Source organism: Carassius auratus, chromosome 47, assembly GCF_003368295.1.
Source record: "Carassius auratus strain Wakin chromosome 47, ASM336829v1, whole genome shotgun sequence".
In the NCBI taxonomy this organism is placed as follows: domain Eukaryota; kingdom Metazoa; phylum Chordata; class Actinopteri; order Cypriniformes; family Cyprinidae; genus Carassius; species Carassius auratus.
This window is the reverse complement of record NC_039289.1, coordinates 1,953,645-1,980,502: the sequence shown is the minus strand read 5'-3', so window position 1 is coordinate 1,980,502 and position 26,858 is coordinate 1,953,645. Positions and strand designations below refer to the sequence as shown.

Here is a 26,858-nt window from a genome sequence, read left to right as displayed (position 1 = left end):
TGTAAAACAATGGTAAATTTTCGTAAGCGAAGAGCTAATTAAATTATATGCATCATCACGGGGGGATATTTAATTAGCTTTTTTCTGCTTGAATTAACTATTTTTAAGCTATGAATATTAACGTGTTACAAGTTAATGTGTCTTGTATATTTGTTTTTAAATGTTTAATACATTTTCATACGTTATTGACAACCAACCGCTCTTGCGTAAACACGAAGGACTCTTAATTTGTCGCTCTCTTCCGCCTTGCTGTCCGTGAAACCCGAGCGACTTCCGCTTGCAGTGTCAAATATGGCCACGTCCAGACTAGAGACTAATTTTATCAGGTTATTATCGCGCTGTGAGTCCCTGGCTTCAGAGAGTAGAAATGAGACAGAATGGAGACTCGAGAAGGTAATGTAATAACGACGCTGCATTTTACGTTTACTTCTGTGCTTTATATTTTTGCACAAGAGAATATTCTGCATGATACAACAAATATTGCCAGCGTCATATGTACACACACACACACACACATATGGATATTTTTAGAGTGTAATGTAATATGTTCATTATCATTTTTCAGCAGGAAATCATATTTAATAGATTTACATTTGTTTTTTCAAGTACGTTGGTGCTCTTGAGGAGATGCTTGTTGCCCTTAAAAAGAGTCCCAGGTAATTTTTTTTAAAAATTACAGGCTTTTATCAATCATATCCTTAAAAAAAAAAAAATCATTTCAACATCTATTGATTGAAAATGAAATCCAAGAGTGATGTTGAGATAAAACGGCTGAAGGTGTTTCTCTTACAGCTGTGATAGTGATGTAGATGAAGAGTCATGATTGATTTCTGATTGTTCCCTCAGCAAACCAACAGCCGAAATCCTGACGGACTATCACCGCAAGGTGGACTTCCTCAAGGGTCTCTTAGAGGCAGACAAACTGGTCAGTCGTTATAATCACCACCTGCTCAATGACAGTAAAATGAGTCCATGATTGTGTGTAGAAACGCTTTGTTTGTTTCTAGCCATCTCCAGCAGAGAAGTCTTTAGCCAATCAGTTTCTGGCTCCTGGACGGATGCCGACGATGTCCAGCGAGAGAACGCCGGCCAGTAAGACGGTGCACATTCAGAGCAAAGCGCGATGTGCCGGAGAAATGAGGAAGGAGCTGATGAGCACCGTACGACTCTTTCCTCTTTTCCAGTTTTTCTGTTTTATGCTATTTCAAAATTCTTAGTGTTGTACCTTTATAAACCCAAAATTAATTCAAGCAAGAAACCTAACTGACTAGACTGCTAGAAACATCATTAAGTGTTAGTTATATGTATGATTAAAACAAAAACGAAACAAAAAACAATCACCAAAAGGTGCAAGAAAAATAAACCTAATTCAAGACATGTACAAAACTTTGATCAGTGTTATTTGAGTATTATTGGTATACTATTATAGCTTTAATTATAATATTTGAAATATCAGTATTCATTTTTAATAGTTAATTTTTTTTAATAGTTATTTAAGTACTAAAAACTTAATGAACATGAGATGTACTGCTCTGGCAACTAACTAAAATAAAGTAGATTAAACAGTAATCTAATATAGATTTTATATATATATATATATATATATATATATATATATATATATATATATATATATATATATATATATATATATATATATATATATATATAAAAATATAAAATAAAATTATATATTGTAAATTATATTAAATATCATTTTTATTCCAGTTGATATATATATATGTCTCTTTCTCTCTCTCTCTATATATATATAGATATATATATATATATAATTATATATAATTTGCTTGTTTGAGACTAATATACTAATTAAGAAAATTCTTAAGCATTTTTTTTTTTTACAGTGTGAAAATGTAATTTTTACAGACTCTTTATTTTGTTCTTAACAGGGTTTATCATATTCCGGTAAGTGTTATATTTTAGTATTTAAATGCTTCATTTTAAGAAATGAAATGTCATACGTGAATCATTGTTGTTGTTCTTCATGGTCAGGTTCACTGGAGACAGATCTCAGACACAGAAAGTAGGTGGCGCTCTCTCATTGGTGATCTGTGTGAAGGTGTCACTGGTATCTACAGTATTCAGTTCTTTTCTGCTGTGTTTTCAGGAGTATTCCTGTAGATGAGCAGCAGTCTGCGGCAGAGCTGGACGCTATTCTGAAGCATCATAACAACCTGCAGGAGAAACTGGCCGATGACATGCTGAACCTCGCTCGCAACCTCAAGAACAACTCGCTCGCGGCCCAGAACATCATCAAGCAGGACAACCAGGTCTGATGCTTTCCTCTCTACACAGCTCTTATAAATCTGATGTGTATATATATATATATATATATATATATATATATATATATATATACATATATACATGACGTAAAGTGTATATTTCTGACAGTAATACCCATCCTCTGACAGCAGAGAACATAAAACTTTTAAAAAAGTGTACATATTTTAATCAACAACATATTTTAATCATTCTCATTCCTGATTGACAGTCAATTCTTGTTATTGTAATACAATATTATTTTTATATTTGCTTACAATAATAATAATAATAATAATGTTATATAATATAAATATATTGTAATTAATATAATACAGTTAATAATATGTATATATTATATTACATTACCATTATTATTATTATTGAGAATTATATTATACTTTATTAATAAATTAATTAATAAAATAATGTTATAATTGATGTTATTGCATATTTATACTATAGTATATATTACTGTAATACAATTTCATTTTTTGCATCCAATCTAGCAAAGTGGTCACCATTTATCTGCCTCAAATTAATTATTGCTCAAAAGAATAAAACATTTTTTATTGAAATAATTTTAAATAATTACTTTTTCTTTTTTTGCAAATCTAAAGAACAAAACAAATATTGTGATTTTTTTTTATATACTATATGTATTCTATAAAAATATTTGTATTTATTGTTTGCACCAGCTTCATGTTTTTATTATTGTTAAATCCACGTATTCAAATGTATAATAATAATAATAATAATAATAATAATATTATAAAATAGTGTTATAAACATTTAATATTATGTTTTATTAATATAAAAGTCTTGTTATATTATATTATATTGTATTATTATGTAATATAATAATTATTAAATCTTTTAGTGAAAATTACCACATTAATAAGCATTTATAAATGTAAAGTAGCAGCTTGAAAAGACTGGTTTATTAAAATGAATTAGTGATTGATTTGTTGTGTGACCACTAGAGGAAAGCAGTATATTAATTAGTGTTATTCTTATTATTTAGCTTTCAAACATGAATGTGCTGTTACTACAGAAACATAGCATTACAAAACGGCATAGAAACTAACATGAGCTCTTTGAACTCTAAACCTTTAACACACTCCGATTAAAAGATGTCTGCTGCGTCTCACAGCAGTTAACCGGCTGTAAACCTCTCTCTTCAGACTCTCACTCAGTCTGTGCGTCAGGCCGACATGAACTTCGAGAAGCTGAAGACCGAGTCCGACCGTCTGGAACAACACGCCAAGAAATCCGTCAACTGGTTCCTGTGGCTGATGCTCATCGTGGTCTCCTTCACCTTCATCAGCATGATCCTCTTCATCAGACTGTTCCCGCGACTCAGATGATCTTAATCATCATCAGATTTATATAGAACAACAGGTTTACAAAGACACTAGCAAGTATTAATAAAGATGATTGACAGGCTCGATTATTCAGTCAGTCAATCCCGCAAACATTACCCGGATGCTATTGTTGATGTCATAACGAATTCGCGTCGAATGACATCTTAAACGAATCCTATTTTGTTTGAATGTTCGTACGGTAAGTAGACTTTTGAACCATAGACTCTTCGTCAGTCGTTTCCGTACGTAACTAAACGTTCCTAATACTAATTTTGAGACTGGCATTTTTGTCTTTTTAAAGATGCGTCCGAGTTGATAAAATATTGCTTGATAAACTATATTTTGACACTATATACGAGCGCTTTGAGACGCTTAAAATGACTAACAGTTTCTGTTAGTGGCTTTCTCACGTACGATCGCTATAAAAATGGACCGAGCTGTTTTAAGATCCGCTTGACTTGTCCAGACTCGCCTTGGCGATCAGGAAATGTTCTGGCAAACAGCAGGAAGTATTTTTGCCCGTCGGAAGCGCAGATGGAGACTGTCTTCACCACCAAGAGAGTAAATGGTCCATATTTAGCTGCTAACGTCTATTTGTGCTTGCACTTGGACAGAGAATTAAGTACTGCTCCGATATGGTTAACGTGTTTGTTAGAGTGCAGCTCTGTTGATTTTTTTTTTTTTTTTTTTCATCAGATGTGTCCGAGAGTTGTCTGTGAGCAAAATAAAGGAATATGCATTATTTTAATAAAATAATTTGCAATCTGCCTACTTGGTGTTTATTTTGTTTGAGGTTTTGAAATCCAGACACTGCATAGAAACGGACAAAATAATGTCAAGCCTAAATCCGTTGCCTAATTGAGTTTATTTCTCACAATTCTGACTTTTTTGAAACCATTTCAAAAACTGAATTCTGAGCGGGAAAACAGAATTTTGAATTTACATCCATTCGGAACATACTTTTTTGGAACGCCGCTAATTTCAAGATTTAAATTCGAGATTCTAAATGAGGGAATTGAGTGTTTATCTTGCTATTCTGACTTTTTTTTCACCCTAGGAATTGTGAGATTAAAAACTCAAAATTCACATGCTGACTTTCTTCTTCGCAACAGTCAATAAACTATACTTTGAGTTACAAAAATGACATTATGAGAAATGGCTTATTCTCATGCGTTTTCTCGGAAAATGGAAAAATGGGATGGAATTTCTCTGGAAAAATTGCTGATGTACATGGAAATTTATGCACTTTGGGATCATGTGCTTTATGACCCCTGGCGCTATTAGCTCAGCAGTCCCCTAATGCATCGTAAATCATTGTTACTCTGACACGAGACTCCTGTGGACCCAAAGGCCTAATTTTCCAAATCCAGGTTGATCCACCTTTGAAGTAAAGCGAGCAGATAAAGCAGCCGTGAGTTTTAATTTGGCGGCTCCTGACAGGGAAAGCTGTGATCCGGCTGGAAGGTGGCAGGTTAGCTGGGGTCAAAGGATTGAAGCGACCGCTCCACCCGGCCGCGGGCCTCGGGGGGAACCCAGCAGGTGCTGCAAAGTTCCGGGAAACCACTCAAGTTCACCGAGATTAAGATAAAGCAGCCTTCTTAAGAGATCTTGAAGCGTAAACTGGAAAAGCTTTTTTTTGTTCCACATGAAGAAATGAAGGTCAGATGTGTTCAACGAATGGAAACAGACAAGTTTGTACACATATTTCACAGCTCTGATATGTATGAGTCATGTACTGAGTCAAGACGTTTTTCTGTCGGTGAATAAGTAAAGACAGTACTGTGGTGTGCTGGGGGCGGAGGGCTTGTTTTAAACCAAGCTGTTGCAACATGCCCCAGCAGGAAGAGCAGTGTGGGAAACGCTCTTCTGCTTTGATCCTCGCAGAAGGAGCTGGTATAATTACGCCGTAGGTCCTTCAGGATGGGTGGTATGGGGGATCTGCCCTTCTGTAAACACTAATGCTGAGCAACATGCAGGAAGTTGTTCAGGAAGCTGCTTGGTTACCTGGTTTCTCAATGTTTCCTCCTTGGTGGTGTGGTAAATAACCTCTTGCCTAGAGACCGTGATGGCCATGTGTACTCATGTCACCCGGGTATATCTTCAGATCGTTTTGTTTATGGTAATGTTTAAGTAAAATTTTAGATTATAGATAAAAATATATAGAAAACTGTAATAAGTTGCTAAAACCTGTTGGCATGTGCTGTGAATCAAGCCGCAAAAACAAAACAAAAAAAGCTGTTTTTCTATATTGCAACAGCTGTTTGCTAATCTTTTAAAATCATCACAACTTCTAAATGTGTTCAGACATCTTTGTTATTCCCAAAAGATGTATAGGAGAATGCTTCTTCATCAGAATTGGAGAAATGTATAGCTTTAAATCACTTGCTTCTCAATGGATCCCTCAGTGAATGGGTGCCGTCAGAATGACAGTCCAAACAGCTTTTTTTAAAAAACAAGTAATCCTTAAGACTCCAGTCCATCAATTCTGAAGCCAAAAGCTGCAAACAAATCCAATATTAAAATGTTTGGACTTTAATCAATCTCTTCTGCTCCAAATATGAGTCCACCATCTTTTTTGGCTTCTCACATCAAAATTCACCCACATATTTGTTTAGAGCTGTTTTGGACTGCAACAGTGCTTGCATATTTCTCACCTGATTCAGATGAGGCTCATTTGAAATCGTAAACATTTTAATGGTGGATTTGTTTCTTACAGACATGCAGCCTTTGGCTACACATGACATAAACTGATGCACTTTAGTAAGGTGTGGATTATTGTGATGTTTTTATCAGCTGTTTGGACTCTCATTCTGACGGCACCCATTCACCGCAGAGGGTCCATTGGCTAAATTTCCCCACAATTGTTCTGATGAAGAATCAAACTCATCTACATCTTGAATGGTGGTGTGTAAATTCTCAGAAAATTGTTATTTTTTGGTTAACAATTTCTTCATCAAAGAATATAAAAACAACTTACTCGATGCCAAATAACTAATATTGCTCTTTTATAAGCATGAATGAAAGCACTCAATTTGACGTGGCAAGTATTCAAATTCACTTTATAAGGAGTGTCTAAACAAACATTGCATTAGACATTACATCCATTCATTCTTCTAATACAGTGTCAATACCCACTGGCAATAATCTCTCGGTATTCACAAAGGGGTGTTCGTAATGAAATGGCAAATCAATATTTGCTCTGTCAATGTTTATTAATAGTCATTTGACATTTGCTTGTGTGTTTCTTTTAGTTATTGCTTAAAGGTCCTTGCACAGGTGTGGCTCGTAAATCAATAGCAGTTTTCCTTTTCCTTTCTATACATATCTGTCACACATTCATTTATTTGAATGTATTAATATCTTGCACGGGGAATGACGTGTGTGTTCAGCGTCTGACAGGTGTGTGTGTGGCTGAGTTGATAAAGGGAGACGACAGTAATCTGATCAGAGAAATCATTTTGGATTACTGATGCTGGAACTGTCAGTATATGAGCTCTTGTATAACAGATAAATTAATCACAGCTTTTAAGTGAGCGAGATGTTCCGTTGCTGTGAGCTTTCACAGATTAAATTGTCCAATTACATTACAGTTGTGTTTTAAATAGGTGCCGTCATGCAACACTCATTTCAATAATGACCAATGGCAAATCATTGACTTTAATGCAAGCTTGTTAGTACATTATAGTCATCATATATGAACAAATCACATTTGTGCTTTGCATCAAGATTTTCCTCTTGCTTGAATTATATTTGAACAAATAATGTAGTATAATATAATATAATGGTTTTTAAACCTTAAAAATGTAAAAGGTTATCCATGTTTAATGTCAACTATATTCGAAAAATACATATATTTACATTCATTATTAAATCCATATAATTAAAAATGCAAAATAATTATAAAATCTCAGTTTTAATGTTAAGCTTTACATAATGCAAGACCATAATATAATATAATATATGCATTTTAAACCATAACAAATTAAAATGATGTCCATGTTTAATGTCAACTAGACATGAAATACATATATTTACATTCATTATTAAATGAAAAAAAAAATGCGAAATTATTATAAATTCGCAGTTTTAATGTTAAGATTTACACAATGCAAGACCATAATACAATATATTAAACTCGAACATAAAATGTGTCCTTGTAATTTGTGAACTAACAGTAAATACATAAATTCATATGATTATAAATACAAAATTATTAAATTAAATTACATAAAATATTGCATGGATTCAGATACTAAGCCTCAAAATTAGCAGTTTTAAAGTTTCAAATACAATAGAAAGATGATAATATAATATAATATAATATAATACAATATACTTCCATATATCTATCAGCTATACTAGATGTATATATTTCGATTTATAATGAAATTTAATTACAAATCCAAAATGATAAAATTATTTAAAGTATATAATTTTGTAAAATGTAAAATATTGCATAGATTCAAACTTCAAGCACCAACATTCCCAATTTAAAAATTTATATTAAATATAAAATAATAAAATATAATATATGTTTGAATTTGTATTTTTAAAAGGTTGTCCATGTTATTGGTCAACTAACAATAAACACAAATATTTTTATTTATTATTAAATTCATATAACTAGAAATACTAAATAAATACTAAATCAATTGCAATTTATAATTTTAAATGTAAGCTATTGCATGGGATCATATTCCAAGTACTAGAATATTGGAGCACTTTTAACATCGATGGAAAGGCGTCAATATATTTAATGCATGACTCTTTCTCTTGATGTGGGCGTCACAGTCTCCACGCTTGACTCCATTCCATCAGCTCTGATCCGCTCCGTGTCTTCGGCTCCACCGCAGCTGACTGGCAGCACTTGTTTACTGGTGAAGATACACAGGGAGAGACGAGAGGGGAAACCGTACCGCCGACAACACGAGAGAAGTTTTTTCCCCACTTTCAGCCCATTCCCACGCCAATGAGTCCATCGAAACCGCACACCGGGGTCTTGTGGACGGAACTGCGCGGTTTTATGGGCAGCCCGGAAACGCGTTGGACGCTGGTCTGTTGATTAACGTGGAAGATTAAAACGCAACGCGGCCGTGACGCGCGTAACGTCACGCTCACACTTCGGTAGCATTGTGCTTCTGGAAGCATTGCTTTAGGGGAATATCCAGATTTGTATGGGCCTCTGAACGCTTTGGACTTACACAAACGCGTGTGGATGTTTAATATCAGGGGACGTTGGCTTTTCTGACAGTAGAATATAAATATATATATATATTTTTTTTGTGTGTGTGTTAGTCATTTTTCTGAGAGGAACATTTGGCAGTGCATGAAAAACGAGCTGTGGAATAACGCTTTTAATTTTTTTTTGCGTTCAAATCAGACATATTATTTTAATTTTGGACTATCGGGAAGCTTTTCTGTGAACATTTGAGAGATATTTTTGTTTTTAAAGCCACCTGGGGCACCATATTACTACTACTATTTTTATTATTAACTTTGAACTAAATTTCAAGCTAAAACGTGTATGAAAAGTTGCAATGTACTGTTACCTTAAGGGTATCTCATCCCTAGAAGTGTGGGATTGACTCCAGGGAAGAAATGCATGGACGTTTTTCATACTTAATCTACTGAAAGCAAAGATGAAACCGAAAAGTCGTTCAAAATGATTTTTTTTTCATTTGTTTTTCACTAGGGTGCAGGATCATTTTATTTAATGCTGCGTGGGCAACAACTACTTTAATTGAACATTGTCTTTAACTGAAGCACGCTGGACCCCTGGGTCCCCTTCTTTGGGGGTCTCGTTTAAGTTGTCCCTGACTTTTTCCAGCCTGGATATAAGCTAATCAAGATTTTATTTTCTTTTATTGCTCGACAACCGTTTTTTGAAAGGAACCGTTTTCCAAGGAAACTAAAACGTGTCGCGAAGCATAATGCGGCTGGACACATCTGTGGTTGTTTTGGTCACTTTCGCCTACATCTTGTGCCTCTGTGGATCCCTACATGGAGAAAGTAAGTCACGACACGCTCTAACTCGTTTTAATGCACAAAATATGTATGTGTTATTGTGCTATGTGTGCGTAGTACTGTAGTTTACAACTGAGGGGACTTGTGGAATTCACTCCATGTAGACCTCGGGCAGCTCCTAAATGTGTTGGCAAGGGATGTAACACGGATTTAATTGTTTTGAAATGATCTGTGTGTTGGAATTTAATCATTCGAAACCATTTTATGTGTTATATATGCCATAAATGTGCCGTTTAGCTGATTTGTATAATAAAATCGTATTATTGTAGTTAAACGTATGTTTTTACAAATCATATCCTCCCCGATTTCTCTCAAAATGGGCCGTTCCTTAGGCCTGGCGTTCTGCGCGTCAGCCCGAAGGGCTAGATTATCGCTCGTGACTGGACTCGGCGGGATTCGCGAGCGCGCGCACGCACGCCTGGATTCCAGTCGCGGAGACGCACACGCACGTTCTTCACGTTCGATTTGGAAGCGCGTAAACAAGTCGAGTATGAGGTGTGATTTATCCGTTTACCCCATAGTCGAGGCCCTACATATGTATATATACACACCCACACACACAAATTAATTTATATATTTTTTATGTTTAAATTGTGTTTGTATCTCTATCTCTCTCTCTCTCTCTCTCTCTCTCTCTCTCTCTCTCTCTCTCTCTCTCTCTCTCTCTCTCTCTATATATATATATATGCCTGCAAGAGTAATTAGGTTGTTATTATTAAGTGTCACAAAGTTTTATTTATTCATATGTTAAATGGAGAAGCTTCCACATGTATTTAGATCCTTTATTACTGTGAAATGTATAGCTACTGTATCTAAACCCTTTCAGCTTTTCCATTTCTGAACATCATTTTAAATTTAGGATAGGCACTTTTATGGGCACACCACTCTTAGAATAGTGGGCTGTTAATGTTTTTTTTTAGAGCTGCCGTCTGAAGAAAGTGCTGGACTGATGCCTGCAATAGTAACACAGTGTTGTAAATAATGGTCTGGAGATAATTAGATCTTCCTTATTATAGGTAACCGTTGCATCCGAGTGAGCCGTTTGAACTGTAGATTGGAAAATATCAGGTTTTTGTAGGTGGTGTGATTTTTCAGTCAGAAACCTGCTAAATGTCCATGCAGTTTGTTTGTTTTGCATGTAAAGAAACTTGGCAAGATTTTTAAATTTTTTATTTATTTATTTTTGCTTAATTTGAAAAAAAATTCCCAAGATTGGTTCCAAATCCGTGCTTCCAAATCTTTTGTTGCCGTTACTCTTTTGGAAGACATCTATAGTTTTACTCAAAGTTATTAGAATATTAAAATACGCTGGAATAGATTTAACATTACCGTCTGTCTCCTGACTCCATGGACCTGTTCGGGATCTTCTGACACTCTGTAGTTTGCCTTGGTATGTCTCCCAGAATTCCAGGGGTGTGGAATGTCTTTGAAGTGGCCCACCCTGTAGGTGCTCTTGCCGTTGAGGGTTTCGGGACTCATTTCGGCGTCTGCTGCCTGCTGACCTCTTGTCTTCCAGGTCATGTGTCTGAACATTTGCCATGTAGCATGTGAGCTCTATGTTCATCTCTGTGAAACTCCAGGGTGGGCTTTTCCCAGGAAACCGGAGCATTTCCGCAGGCTTTCTGTTTGTTCTCGGAAGTTCTTACTACAAAACTGATTCATTATGCATTCACATACAATATATATATATTTTAAATAAAAATGTGTCAATTTTAAAAAATTAGTTTATAAAATGTATTTATTAAAAATGTTTATTTTACAGTGACTTCGAGAATACACAGAATCTGAAATATTTTTTCATTGGTTCGTCAGTGGAAGTTGTTTTGATGACTAATTATAAAATTAAACATAATATGCAGTGATGATTTGCACACGATAAGATCAGGTATGTTTATTAAAAATCTAAAGAGGTTCTTCCTTTTTTAAAAAAAATACATGCGTTAAATGGATATGTTATTTTTTATTTTAAATTAGTTATTATTACAATGCTTTTATGTACTAAAAATACTTCAAAAGTAATAGATATTGCATAAATAATTTTATATAAAACAATGAACAGAAGTTGCTTTTTTAATTTCAAAAAGTGGTGCTTGTTTTAATGAAAGTTGTTTAATAAAAGATAAACAGCAATACCATTGCTTTGCAAGAAATTTTTGTGAAAGAAACAATGCAAAGTAACTTGCATGTCATGTTTTGGAAAGTTTTGCATGTTTTATTTTTCATGAAAAAAAAAACCCTTAATTGCAAGAAGAAAATTTGCGAAAAACAATGCTTAATGCTCTTTCACACCAAGAACGATAACGTTAACGATATCGTTCTCTGAATTTAAAAGAATAGCACTGTCCAGACCACAGCTATAACTATAACGTCACAAAGTGGTGCTAAAACTAGGGATGCACGATAATATCGGCACAACATCGGTATCGGCCGAAAAAAGCTTAAAATGACCATCATCGGTATCGGCCGATATGAATATTTCTGCCGATGAGCCAAACCGATATTCTCCAAGTGAAATAATTGACCTGTTTTTCAGGTGTGAATGTCTGTCTACATTTGTAAAATAATACATTTATGGTAGAATCAGTACAGAAGAGATACATTGATTTCTCTTCAGTAAAATTAAAGTTTAAATATATCAGGCGAAAATGTTTATATATATCGGTATCGGCATCGGCCAAAATTATTTTGAAAATATCGGCATATCGAATATCGGCCAAAGTCCAATATCGTGCATCCCTAGCTAAAACGTTTTCTTATTTTAAACAAACCACAAAGTCCACATCGCAACCTATAACAATAACGACAGTGAAACCATATCACCAGAATCTCTTTCAGAACGATGTTTTCTAGCTGATTAACGATAAAGATTGACAGCCAATGAGAATCCATCCTGCTTTAAAGAGCTTGAGATTTTAAAGTGACAGACTTAAAAATTGCAGCGTATGCTTCGAATAAACATGATTTTGCGCTGGTGTAGAAGCTAATATATTTTACTCCAATGCACGTGCCTTTAATCACTTTTTTAAATATGTTTAATCGCTTTTTCATACACATTTTGCAGCAAATTTATTATAAATATTTACAAAAATATAGTTAAATACTTCATATATCTAAATATATAAAGTTAAATACAGCTGTATTTATGAAAGGCGAATGACAATCTTTTTGATACTCATTATGTAACTTCCAATTGAGTTTCAGATAGCTGAGTAATCAAAGAAAATGAAGGTTTTATGATGTAGATTCGGTTTTTGATTGGTTTATGTTTTAACTGTCCATCGTCTCTTTACCCTGTTAAGAATAAGGGTAAATTTTCCCGTAATTTCCACATTGACATCTTCTGCTGAACTGTTGACTTGTTCAGTCTTAACATACTCGGGCCTCTACTCAATATTCATTGACTAAAGATTCATGGTGGCTTGTTTCTTTTATTGACACTGTTCTCCATGTCAGGTTGTGGGCCACAAATGAGGTCGATGCCTCTTACAACATGCCCGAAAAATCTGATGTGAAGACCCGGCACTGTTTGTATCCATCCGGCGTTATCTGTCAGTGATCTCATGCCATAATGTCTCTGTCAAACCATGCTAGTAATGTGGGGGTCAACATTGAGTCTAGGCCCTTTTCACCACGTATGAGAGGGTGGAAAGACAGTGTGTCTCCAGCATTTGTGGGAATTATGGCAGCTCTGTTATTTTACCTGATTGCTTACATGTATTTTGAGAACTGGGTTCTTTTAACCTTAATTATTAATAAGATCCCAAGGGAGAAATCAAAATGGAAGTAATGTGTCTTCATTTTGAGGCTTATTGCTTTTTTAAAACTGTGGCAACATTCAGTTGTTGCATTTATTAAAGGGACAGTTCACCTTTGGGACAGTTTCTGGTTCTCAGACTTTTTTTGGGGGACCATTGATCAAGCAATCGTATCAAACGTGAAAGCACCCCTAAATTTTAATTTTGAGTGAACTGTTCCTTTAGGAAATGAAAGTCAATATTAATTTCATGTTGCCTCTCAAACAGTCATAAACAAGGAACTGAAATCTGGATGGGTTAAATAAGCCGAACCGCAGGAACCTTTGTTTTTCATCAGTGGTTAGCACGAGTGCTGTTTTTAGAGGATTGTGTAATATAAAATAATTTAATAGGTGTAGACAGGCTTGTTTTATTTTTGTACTGAACGGCGTATCTTGTGTGTGTTGAAACACATGTCTGTTCCCTTATTTACAGACCCATAAATTTAAGTGATACTCATCTTTATTCTCCTAGTAAACCTTTCAACGAGGTTAAGGGGGTGACGTTAATTTGTTTTACTTTGTGGGTAAATGAAATAAGGATTATCTTGCCTCGCTCACTGCAAGTAAATACTATCAGATAGCAGAAGAGGAACAGATTCTGAAGCAATGAATGAAGACAAGCTTTAAAGAAATCACCAAAATCAAAATGAGCTGTAAATGACTCACCGTCGGGCTATTCTAGATTTGTTTCTTCATCAGATTTGGAGAATTGCAGCATTTCATCACTTGCTCAGCAGTGGATCCTCTGCAGTGAATGGGTGCCGTCAGAATGAGAGTCTAAACAGCTGATAAAAACATCACAATAATCCACTTGTATCCAGTGCATCAATCAATGCCTTCTAAAGAGAAAGGTTGCATGTTTGTAAGCAACAAATCCATCATCAATAAGTTTTTAACTGTAAACCATTGCTTCTGGCTAAAATATGAGTCCATAATACGTAATATTGTTTTATTCAGTGAAAAAGTCATCTTGTATGAATCAGGAGAGAAATATGCAAAGATCAAGCACCATTTAAAAGCCAAAAACAGTCCATTATTAATCTGTTGTTATGGATTATGCATTTATACTTTGGAAAGAAGCAACGGTTTAAAGTTGAAAGGCCTTAATGATGAAATTGTTTCTTAAAAACACAGCTTTCATTTTTGTCATCTGATTATCAAATCTAGTTAATTAGATAAATTAATTACAGTCATCATCATACATAATAACTGACACAGCATACTGTGTATGTGTAACCAAGAAAGTTAGCTTTCATTAAGAGGAAGTACTATATTTAGTTTCCTAAAGAAGTTTGTGTTTGAAAAACGCAGACTTTTATGAAATTGTAGACACTGCATTTAAGCCAGGATGAATTCTGAATTTAGCGTGTTTACTTTTTTCATAAATGTTTTGGACTTATAGTAAATGATTCATTGGCCCACATTATGCTTAAAATAAATTTTATCATTGTAAATTGTAAATTTTTTCCCCCTCATATCTCAGACTGAAATATGGCATGTTATGGAAAGCTGTTTAATTGTGCCTTCAATAGCATCTTTGGTTTTTATGGAAGCCCGTTTCTGCACTGAAAAAGCAAAAAAGAAAGTTTTTCCCAGAATTGTATGATATAAAACTTGCAATTCTGACTTTTTTCAATTGCGAGTTATATATTATGTGATATAAATTCGCAGTTGGGAGTTATAAAGTCAAAATTGCGAGTTATAAATTGACAATTTTGATATATAAACTTCCTATTCTGTCTTTCGGAATTGCATGTTTATTTCGCAATTCTGACTTTTTAACTCACAGTTTTGACTTTATAACTCTCAATTGCATGTAATAAAGTCAAAATTGCAAGATATGAACTCGCAATTCTGAGAAAAAAAAAGTTGCAGTTAACCTTAAAGGGGGGTAAATGGGCTTCCATAGGTTTTGGAGGCGTTTCGTAAGAAGTTGAAGAGTGAAAACTAATTGAGAGTGTTTGGTTTGATTTGTTTTTGATTGATCTAGACTTTGAACATTTAAAGGCTTCGAAAGAGTGGAACTCAGATCCTTTCATGAAATGAACTGTCGTATTATACTCTGCTCTGCTCTCAGCTGGAAATCTCATTGTCTTCAGCCTGACCGCATCAGGAGACGTTGCTAAAGATGAAGAATTAAATCACGCTCTAGCAGGACGCCGTCCAAGTCTTTGTTGTTCTCGTAATCTGGTGTGGAAGCGTTGGTCTTTATTCTTTAACTGGATTGAGTTGAGAGTCTTTATACTGGATCGCTCCACCTGTTTACTTGAAATGAGAAATCAGAGGTTATTCGTACACGTACAAACAATGAGCAGCTACAATAATCTGGCTCTGGATGCTTTTTAAGTGTGAACGCAACCTCATTCACCTTCATCGAATGCTTGTTTTTCACCAGTCCAGTTATGGATTGATAATGTCTGGCCGGTAAACTTGATTTAGCAAGCTCAGTTTTTATCTTTATGCAGTTTTTTGATTATACGTTTTGACTTACTTTGAGACTATAGTTTCAGAGTCAACATAAAATGCTAAACTAATGATTTTTTTTTCTAATGTTTGAAATAGGTCTCTTATGTTCACCAGGTTTGCATTTATTTGGTCAAAAATACAGGAAAAACTAAAATTGTGAAATTTCTGTTTCTGTTTTAATGCATTACTCCAGGATTCAGTGTCATCATCCTTCAGAAATAATTTCGAAAAGCTATAATTTTCATACTATATTACAATTTCATACTATTATCAGTGTGGAAATGTGATATACTGCCATTGAAATTGATCAAATGTCTGTTTTTGAGTCCGTTTTACCTTTGCTGTCATTAAATTTGGACTTAAAAAGCAATAATAATTTAATAACACCTTTAAATGTAATCTTTGCCAATGAAAAAAAATTTATATGCCCTTTTCAAACTTTGCTTTAAATTGATAGATTTAAAAAATGATAACTGCAATTAGTTAAATGTAAAATTCAACATTAGAATAAGTAGTAATGTGTTTCATCTTAAAATTATAAGTTTAGTTAAGTTGGATATTTAAGTAATCTCAACAAATAACTAACATTTTTAGTGTAAAATTGTCATTATTGTGTTTTTAATTGTGTGTGTGTATATAAATGTATATATTTTTAATAAAATCGAAACGAAGAGATTTAAAATGCAACTAAATTAGTCCGATGTGATGAATGCAGTGTTTTTGTAGCCTTGTATATCTTTACATTCAGCCATACGTCACTTGTTCACTTGCATAATTTTAGACGGAAACGTTTCGTGACAATATTTCTCCCAACGTTTTAGTCTTTCAATGTGTCAGATGCTTCAACGTGAGAAGAAAACTTCACAAATGTGTCCAAACACTGCAGAGAGGCAAAGCACCAAGACGACGACGGCTCATACTGCACTTGGTAGTCAACCAGGGCGAGAAATTAACCGTGGTTTACTACAGTGGCGAAGGAACCGGAGAATATGTTTTGTTAATAGAGTAAAGCACACTCGCCAAGCTTTATTCATTTGCTTTGCTTACTCTCATTCGATTGCCATGTTACATGTTTAAAAGCATTAATTTTGAGCCATCTCTCAAGTGCCCAAATGCCCATGAGAGATCTGAACAGGCTTCTTGCGTAGTTGATGCTCAGAAGGTCATGTGCCAATTTGCCTGAAATGCCATTTCTTCACATTGGATTGCAGAGATTTTCTACAAATTGGACGTCTGTTGCTAAATACATTAAAAAGTGCACTATTTTGTCCATCCAGACTTCTGTGAGATCTGCAGGTTCTGTACGTGTCCACCTTGCTTGGGTTAAGGATCTCCTGGATGGAAAAACCAACATGCTCCCTCCCGTGTGTTTGAAACTCGAAAACCGTTTAGTGTCCAGGGAAGTCTAACGGAAAAACAAACAGTGGAAATATTAGTTGAACTGCCAGTCTCGGTGTAATGAATTGATATTTCATTGCCGTGTAATGCTGCAGAAAATATTCACAGACGCTTGAATATTGAAGATTGTTTACGAAGGGCTCCTCTGGGTTATGAATTAGTTTGTGCTTTAGGATTGTGCAGCAAAATCAGTAACTTTTGACAGTTTCACTTCAAGATAAATTGGCTCTTTGATTCTAGTTGGCTCTAGAAGATTCAGTTTGATTCTGTTTTGTTCGGCTCTTTTGGTTTCTTCTGTTTCTGTTTGATTCTAATCGATTCAAATTCTTTTTGATTCTGTTCAGTAGGGTTCTATTTGGTTCTTTTTTCCTACGTGGTGTGATTCAATCGTGTCGAATTCAGTTCTTTTTGTTTCTTTTCAGTTTTTTTGTTTATTTTGATGTGGCCTATTCAGCTTTGATCTGTTTGGTTCTTTCTGTTTAATTTGGTTTCTTTTGGATTCTATTCTAATTGGTATGTTAGTTTTGAAAATAATCCAAATAGTTGCAGTTCTATTCGATTTTTCCTTATTCTTTTTAATGGGTTTCATTTGGTTCTATTCGTTTTTGATGTGATTTTTATTTTTCATATTTTCTGCTTTCTCATTGAAATAAATGTTTCTTGTTTTTCTTATCAGTTGTGTACATTAGGGTTTTATCTTTTTTATTTTATTTTTTATTGAAACAACAATCAACCTACATATTCACATAACAACACAACATGCATACAGACATACATTGTGTTTTTACATCGTGTATATAAAGAAAAAAATAAAAATAAGGACAAAGAATAAAAATAAGCCTGACGACAGCATCATTTCGTACAGTTACAGTTATAATTGTTTTTGGAAATAACTTATGAAAGGACGCCAGGTGAAAGTGAACTTAGGCCCGGAGACCCTTAAGTTAAGTCTTATTTTTTCCAAACTTAGGAATTGTAACACATCCCAAGCCCACTGTTTAAAAGAAGGAGGGAAAGACTGTTTCCAATTAATCAAAATTAAGCGCTTTGCCAGCAAACAAGTAAAGACTATACAGTCCAATTCACTTCTCGACAAAGTGTTTTTTTCACACACAATACCAAAGATGGCAGTTATAGGATTTGCACAAACATCTTTACTGAATATTCTAGAATAAGAATAAAAATCTGCGACCAAAAAACAGACAGTTTAGGACATTACCAGAAGATAAGTTAGCTGGGGACTATTTATTTTTTTGATTCGATTGGGTTTGGTTTGGTTCTTCCCATTTGGTTCAGTTTAACTCTTCTCTGTGAGGCTTAGCTCTGCTATAGTTTTCTATTCGGACCAGTTTGGTTTTACTGAATTCTTTTCTACTTTAATATTTGTTTTTATTCGACTCAGGGTTCACTAGAGTCCTCACTTACCCCTGATAAACACTCGCTTTCCAAAGCTTCTTCCCAATGAGCCATGGAGTCTGACAGAGCGTGTGGGTTTATGGGTAGACGTGGTCTTACCCAGCAGCGGTCAGTCTGAGCCGGTGGTCTCCAGAACAGACAAACAGCTCATTAAAGTGACCTGTGTTTCCCTGCGGTGACCGTGAGGACTGGTTCCAGCCGCGGCTGCAGAGGAGGGGCGGCACTGCAATGGCCATATTCATCTGGCACGCTCTCACCCAGACACACTGCGCCCGTCAGCGCTCTCAATGAGGAACTCATCAATATTGGTTTTTGGCTGCATCCCTGTTTTCAAGACGCTGTGTTGCGATCACGTTTGCAGCTGACAGGATTGTGCGTTTCACACGTGTTTGACGTAGCAAAGCATCGTAATAATCCTTTATACTCACTTGCCCCACTACACCATATAGCACAAACCCTCACACATGTTTGGTTGCATTTGTCCTCGTAAGAGAGTGTTGTGCATTACTGCATAGGTACAACGGCTAGTTGAAATGTGTTTCTTATGGGCGTCAACGCGAACATGTTTGCGTGTTCAAATGGCACAAAGCTGTTTAGCGTGACACGTTTAATTAATGTTGTACACATGGTTAGATGGGATGTAGAGAACAAACAGTTCAGAGATGTCTTAAGTCTGATAGTAAGCTAATTGTTTTGAGAATTCGTTGAAAGCGATTGATTTGCTATCAAAGGTTTCAATGAAGAGATGCTATGTTTAGTGTGCTAACAACTAACTCCCCCAGGTCATGTGATTTCACCCAGTTACAGGACTCTATAAAATATATTATTGTTTTCCAAATTCCATTTTTATTTGTTCACATTTTTCTGAATGCCATTTTAATGGTTACATTTTTAGTAATCAAAAGCATGTCTAAATAATTAAAACCAGGACCCTTTGTGATTTAACAACCATTTATTTAAAAGTTCCAAATTCTGGGTTGTTAGAATTAAACGGTATGATTAAATTGTAATAATCAAAAAGAATGACTATTCAGTTAATAGAAATTTGAATAGTTTAATATTTACATTTTGACAATACTTTTCCAAAAACAAAATAAATGCATTTTAAGAGATTATGGGTTGTCTTTAAATTTTTCTGTATTTAAAGTTAAATAATTCTAGTGACCAAAAAGCATGTGTTATTAATCAAAATCATGATATTTACAAAGTTTAACAATTATGCATTAAAAGTACCCCCCCCCCCATGAAATCTGTCCCAGCAACCAAGTTTATTTTTTTCTCTATTTAATGTTATGACTTAATAATCATTATTTTATCAAATGAATACAACTTTAAATTATTATGTTTACTTAATATCATTATTATTATTATTTCCAAAAAATATAGATATTTAATAAATTCTCTGACTGCTTTACGTTATAAAGTAAATTCAATTTTTATGAATGGATTTTGTGATTCCGTCCGAATTTTCTACATCGGTTATATCATAGGGTCCTTTTGTTACCTGAACAATTTTTTTTTTTTTTTTTTTTTTTATTAATACAAACTGTCCTGAATTGAAGGTGAAGCATATAATGGAGTCCGAGGCATTTTTACGTTCTAAAATGTGTGCAATTCATAATGTAATGCGGGTTTGTTTCACATTCTTAAGACACAATTGCCGAAAAAATTCAATCCTAGATCTCACTCACTAGCGGTTACTCTGACTATGGAGTACTTGGTGGTGGTTATCAGCGAAAGCGTTGCTCTTCCGAGGCGTGTTTGAAGCTCTGCTCGGGTTAGGCTGCGGATTTGAAAGGAACAGCCAAATAGTCAGGATGCCAGATCCCATCTGGTTTTGGAGCGGAGTGGTATGAGGAGCACACCTCTGCTGTCGTCCTCGATGACCCGAGGGCCTCGCCGCTGCTTTTAGAAGCACTAGGAAATGTGTTCTAGTGTCTCTTCAGCGGTAATGGAGGCAGAGAGCATAATTACCCCACAGCTACTGATATTTGATGCGCTCGCTGTTTCGCCATACATTTGTTGCTCAAAAAGCAACGTATTTTGGACAGAATTCATGTTCTTATTTGTCACGCGCAGGCGTAGCGACTTGGCTTCCTCTGACGGATGAATCCTTTGGCTTTTTAGGCCTAGACTGTATTTGTGTGTGTGTGTGTGTGTGTGTGTGTGTGTGTTTAAGCTAAAAGCATTCTCTGCTGCCCAAAAGCTAGCCTAAATAAAAAGCCGTTCGTTCCATTGCTGCCACTGGCGACACGTTTACGGGATGCAGAGAATTAAGATGTTCTTGAGCTCAAGCTTGAGAATTTTAAGCTCTATGAATACATTTCTGGTCATTTTCTGTAGCGTTCAGTTGTGTTGTTTGGAAGTGCTAAGTGGCTTCTGGTTCGCTGTGTTTTATCTCTCAGTGATTTTATTAGAGGACCACTTGACAACATTTGAGTCAGTCAGAGTTTTGCACAGACTAACAGACCATTCTCTGTAATAACTTGTGTAAACTAAAGGTAATGTTTGGAAATAGACTGTGCATTCTGGGAAGCAGAACCTCAGCTTGTGTTTTAAAGCTGTTGCTTCATTTCTAGCTCAATAAGTGAATTAAATAAATCCTGACAGCCTGGCTCATGTTTTACCTCAAAATCAAACGAATCTAAAAACGAATAAATTATATTTTGCCTTTTTTTGTTGTTGTGTTTTTCGCAACAGTTTTTAACATTTTCTCATTTTCTTAATTCACAATTTTCATTACTGTAAGATTAGATTTTAAACCTTAGATACATATTAAATTAGGATAAACCAAAAAAATTATAACTAATAAATAATATCTTCCAACTGGTGCATAATTTTTTTGCTTGTCAACTACATTTTCATACATCATGGTAGTATTTGTTATAAATTTTTATATTAAATTTAGTACATTAACAAATGTTTCCTTAAAAACTAGCTGATGTAATATATATATTTTTTTAACTTTAAGTATTTGATCATTTTAATAACCCTGCAATTGACCAACCATATTTAAGTGTTTTTTTTGTATTAAATTTAATGCAATCTTTTTTTTCTTTTTTTTTTTGCATTTAAAAACTTGCATTTTTACCATTACTTTTTTCATTTGTAATATTTTTTTGGCAATTTAGCAAATATTATTATTTTTTATTTTCCGTTTTAACAGTAAAGTCTGCCATGGTAGACGAACTTGAACGTCATAATTTTATAACCATAACTTCAATTTTGTGGAAATACGAAGCCAATGCAACTTAAGTTATCTACAGCCGTGATCTTCTTGACATGTTGTGTAAAAACCGTCATGCTCCAATTTTCGAGCGCTAGTTAATATTGCTAGCAGCGTATTAAATTCTCCATTGGGTAAAAATACGGAAGCATCTCATAATGTAAACAGTGGGATGTTGTAGGCCTTGATATTCATTCTTGACGGCTTGTTTATTGTGATCATCACACGGCTACTACATTTTCTTGTCGAATAAGGCCTCAGCGCAGAGGTTTGGAGTGGGTGTTGAAGGCCCAAGATTCCTCCCTCAAGCCCCATATCCAGGCCTGTAATGGAAGTCAAATTTCCAGCGGCATTGTCTGGATATGTGTGCTTGTGTTCACAGAAGAGGCTATTGGCACATCCTTTCATGCGTGTGATCGCTAACTATCCCGCTCCACTTGCGTCATGGATAGCGAGGCTCATATTACAGCTGAAGTGTCCCTCTTTTATTCGGCCCCATGTGTGCCGATGGGGGAAAAATGGGTTTAACCTTCATTGCCCCTTCGTAAACCCTAAGTAAACCCACAAACGACCCTACCTCTAGCGTCTCAGAGCTGCTGGCCCAGATCTATTGAGAAGTTTTTGGAAAGTTGACCTGTTGCTTTCAACCAAAGAAGCTTCACAGAATGAATCAACCTTTAGTTATGCAGATATAAAACAGTCCTGGATGCTGATTGGCCAGTGTTTTTTTAGTATCATTAAGATGCTTTTACAGTTTTATTACAATTTTGAATTAGTTTTTGTTTTCCATTTAAATTTTTGTTTTTGTCACTTTTTAAAATTTCTTTCTTTTCAGTTTAGCTTAGTTTTCCCTTAGTTTTCAATCTATCATTCTTAGTTAATTTTTTTTAGAGTTTCCTTTTGCTCATTAATTCTGATTTTCTGCCGTTTTCTCGTTTTAGTGTGTTAAGCTTTTATTGAAAAAAAAAATCAAGATTCAGCTTGTTTTTGTTAAAAAACTATTCTAATTATTTAGTCACATTTTATTTATTTTTTAACAAGAAGTTTGTTAGTGCGAATTTTAGTGTTGACTGTTCGTTAAATTCTTTAATTTTCGTTTTTAGTTTAGTCTTTCAGTGTCTCTTTTTTTTCTCATTTCACTGTTACGTTTTTATTTTATTTTATTTTATTATTTTAAGCCTGCCAAAGTTAATTCAAATTTCTGTTAAATGTTCTTAAATTCTAAAAATGTTCAAAAAACGTCCTTAAAATTCTAAAGTTTAAATGAAGTTATCTAGTGGCATTTTCATGTTTAATGTGTTCTACTAAATACCATGTATATCTATCTAAAACTAAAATAATTTGTGGTTCGTTTTGGAGTGATTAAATTTTTATTTTTAGCGAAGTTTCAGTTTTTACCTATTTTTAATGTTATTTTATTTGCATTTATTTAGATTTTTTTATGGTTTCTTAACATGTGCACGTTTTAATGAAAAAATGTCTGTTATATTTTCTTTATGCAGTAATAGTTTTATAAGAGTAATAATGCATTTGAAAAAATGTGCCCTGGCCTATTTTCTGCACTTTGGTGGCATCGGTTGACCTTCACAGATGCGGTCAGATGCTGTTTAGATGTTGTTCAAGTCAGTCACCATGTGTTTGAATGCAGAGCTGTTACATTGACACTCATCTGTGCTGGGGTTGATGGGTTTGTATGATAAGCGCCAGCGTTGAGTTTCAGACACGCTGCCTGTTGTTTATCACCAGATCTTTCTAGATGCACTATTTCTCGCTTGCTTTCTATGACACTGCAGCTGTTGTGAAAGTTTTGAAGTTGTCGACCTGTTTGTACTGCAGATTGATTGGTTTTGTTGTTCAGGGTTGCTGTTATTATTTTGTTGCATGTTGCTAGAGCGGCTACAGCTTCTTTTTGCCATCTCCAAAGCCCTCCGTGTTCCTTCCCCGAGTTCAGCGTAAACAGCCAGCAACCTAAAACCTGACGTCACTGCAGAGGCACCTATAAATCAGGCTCCTAAATGATGGCTGGGTGTCCGCTTTCAATCGGGCCGAGGCAGGACGTGTCCCAAACGTGGTATGTGTGAAGAGCAGGTTTGTGAAGTGTGCGTGAGGTCTCATATGATCACACAAACAAGCTCTGTATCTGTTTACAGCCGACCTTGGGAATGTTGACCAATACAATAAAATGTAACCTTGTCCTCATTCAGATCTGAGCACTGTGCTACAATAGAGATTGAGTTGTTGCGTTATGGCATAGCAGGAATTTATGGGGTGTGAGTGTTTTTTTGTTTTTGTAGAATTTGACCACAATTTTTTTTACTTTTTATTGCATTTCTTTTTGTCAAAAAAACTATTTGGTTGTTGTAGTAAACTGAAATAGTACTTTTAATGATTAGACTACAAATCTGTTACTTTTTATTGAGTTTTTGTAAAAACAAACAAAAACAAAATTCCATTCGTTGTAGTAAAAACCTTAAAATTTTATTTTTACGTCACACGTTGTGCATGCATTTTGCGACTATAAAAAGAGCACTTTCCATGATAAGGATTTTTTTTCTGTTAAAAACCTTATTCGTAAAACTCTGTTGTGTCGAAAAGTTTTGCATGCAATCTGCGAAGGATTATAACATATTGAGCTACAAATTTGTTGCTTTTTATCGTATGTTTTTGTGTTTAAAAAGACAATTTTAAAAAACTATTCTGGTTGTTGTACTAAAAAATACTTTAAATATTAAAATTGTTAATATATATTTTGTATGCATTTTGCGTGGAAATTTCCACAATTTAGCTACAATTTTAATTAAATTTTTATTGTATGTTTTGTGTGTGTGTGTGTGTGTGTGTGTGTGTGTGTGTGTGTAAAAACTATCCAGTTTGTTTTAGTAACAAAACCTAGTTTAAATATTAAAATTAATGTCCCACATTTTTGCATGCAATTGGTGGGGACTGTTGAATTATTTATTTATTTAAAAAGTAAAAAAAAATGTAATCTCACATTTTACATGCAACCCTGTTACCACACACTTTTCTCTCAAAACAGAAATATTAGATCAGATTTTGACACTTAAGAAGTGAAATTTTCTAAAGCATGACAGGAACACAAGAAAATATTTGTATCTTATTTTCTATATTTAAAGAAAATTGTTTGTTAAGCTAAATATTTGTATTTGTATTCGTAAAGCTTAACAATTCAACCCTGTTACCTGTTATTTGATGAGTCAATTCTGGAGCTGCTTCTACATGTACTTTTGAATGATTCTGATCAGTTAGTAATCAACATTTGTTCTTTTAAGAAATAAAAATGATTTGATGAACTTCTGTAGTTTAAGACAATGAAGTAGGTTTAGCATTAGAGAGAGTAATTGAATGTGATGTTTTTAATTTTTAACCCTCCTGCTGACAATGACAGTCTTCAGCCTTGAAGATGTGTGAGTGTCGGTGTAAGGTGAACAACTGGCATCGCAGGGTGTTGGAGTGACCGTAGTAAGACATTTATCGAAATGCTGTTCTGTGACCTACGAGGGTCACGTTGTTCCTAAAGTCGGACCCCCTGCTGTCGTACTGATACTGCTCATTTATATCACTTTCCTCACTTACATTACACTGCTTACTTAAGTTACTCCCTTATATTACACTGCTCCCTATCCATATGCATCTTTGCTCTTTCGTGTTCTTTTTTTTTTTTTTCACATTTGATAAAGATATTAAAGTCGTTTTTCATTAGTTTTTCTGGTTGTTAAAATTCAAAATAGTTTTTAAATATTATTGGATGTCACTTTTCCCACCAGTCGTTAAGGTTACACATGATGACGAAAGCACGTTAGGGCTAGCCCTCCCGGAACTCATTGAGATTGCATTGCAGTGGCTGCAGTTAAAAAAAAAAAGATCTTTGAATGGAAGTCTATGAGAGCACTCTGGGTGATTCACAGTTTGACAGAAATCGCCCAAAAAGGCGCGGTACTACACAAAACGTGACTCGACGCCAATTGGACAATTTAGAGGCAGCACAAACAGTCTAGAATATATAAAGTTAGTGTGACACTGGTTGAATGTAAAAGGGGAAAAAAATCCCTCCCTTTCCTTTGGTGGTGCGTCGCCCAATCGCCCTAATGGAGAAACCGCCACTGACTAGATGTCCATGTTTGGAGATATGCCAAGTTTTTTCTATACGCTTTAACCAGTCAGAATCCTGCAACTTAAAGTGATGATGTAATGAACTGATCTCTGTTAGGTCCTGTTTACACCTGGTATTAAGATGTGTTTTGTTCAATCGGATCACAAGTCTGCAGATATCCTGTAAATAGTGAAAGAAAATTCCTTACTTGATATTTGTGTTTTGAAAATGTTTTTGATTGATGTCTCAACTTCTATTCAGTTTCCTACGTAAAACTTTCTACATTTTCAAAATACCTACTTTGGTTAAAATGAACATCCCTAGTTGCAAAGGGGTGGAAAATTTATGGTAAATTTCATGAAACTTTCCAACATTTTCGATTGTCTTGTGCGAGACGCAAATGCGTCATGCTAATTTTCTTCTGTAGTTGAACATTATCAACTAGCGCGAAAATTGCGTTTGGGATGTACATCGCACGTTCGCAATAATCGTGTCGCCTGGCACGAATTCGCATCTATTCGCATCTTTGCATTGACTTTGTATATAAACTATTTGCGCGATTAATCTAAGTGTTTTTGGAGTCAACACACAGTTACAATTCAGCGAAGAGCTTACTCACACTTCCAGTTGTATCAGAAAATCACGAAAAAAAAGATTACGCAATATTTTAAATTTACGAGGTTGACGCGAAAAACATCCCCTGAGTAATCTAGTGTGATAACGTGATGCAAATATTCTCTTCACTTTTGGCATGCACACACCAGTAGACAGGCT

The 26,858-nt window shown here is 34.8% G+C and overlaps 2 protein-coding genes across 3 annotated transcripts in view; both read left to right on the top strand.

The window, feature by feature from the left end:
* Positions 1–236: 236 nt before the first annotated feature.
* Positions 237–3,936, top strand: LOC113064747 (vesicle transport protein USE1-like). 2 transcript variants are annotated; one of them, XM_026235651.1, is made up of 8 exons: positions 292–393; positions 607–656; positions 847–925; positions 1,008–1,160; positions 1,911–1,926; positions 2,014–2,044; positions 2,129–2,291; positions 3,468–3,650. In XM_026235651.1, the coding sequence occupies exons 1-8, from the start codon at positions 292–294 to the stop codon at positions 3,648–3,650; spliced, it is 777 nt and encodes a 258-aa protein (XP_026091436.1). The 2 variants fall into 2 exon arrangements, with proteins under 2 accessions (XP_026091435.1, XP_026091436.1); XM_026235650.1 differs by having other exon boundaries at positions 237–393; positions 1,911–2,044; positions 3,468–3,936.
* Positions 3,937–9,577: 5,641 nt separating this feature from the next.
* Positions 9,578–26,858, top strand: part of LOC113064746 (insulin receptor) — a 65,865-nt gene continuing 48,584 nt past the window's right edge. Inside the window, exon 1 of the mRNA XM_026235649.1 lies at positions 9,578–9,656. Coding sequence (XP_026091434.1) covers positions 9,578–9,656 — 79 coding nt within the window. The remainder of the gene's footprint in view (positions 9,657–26,858) is intronic.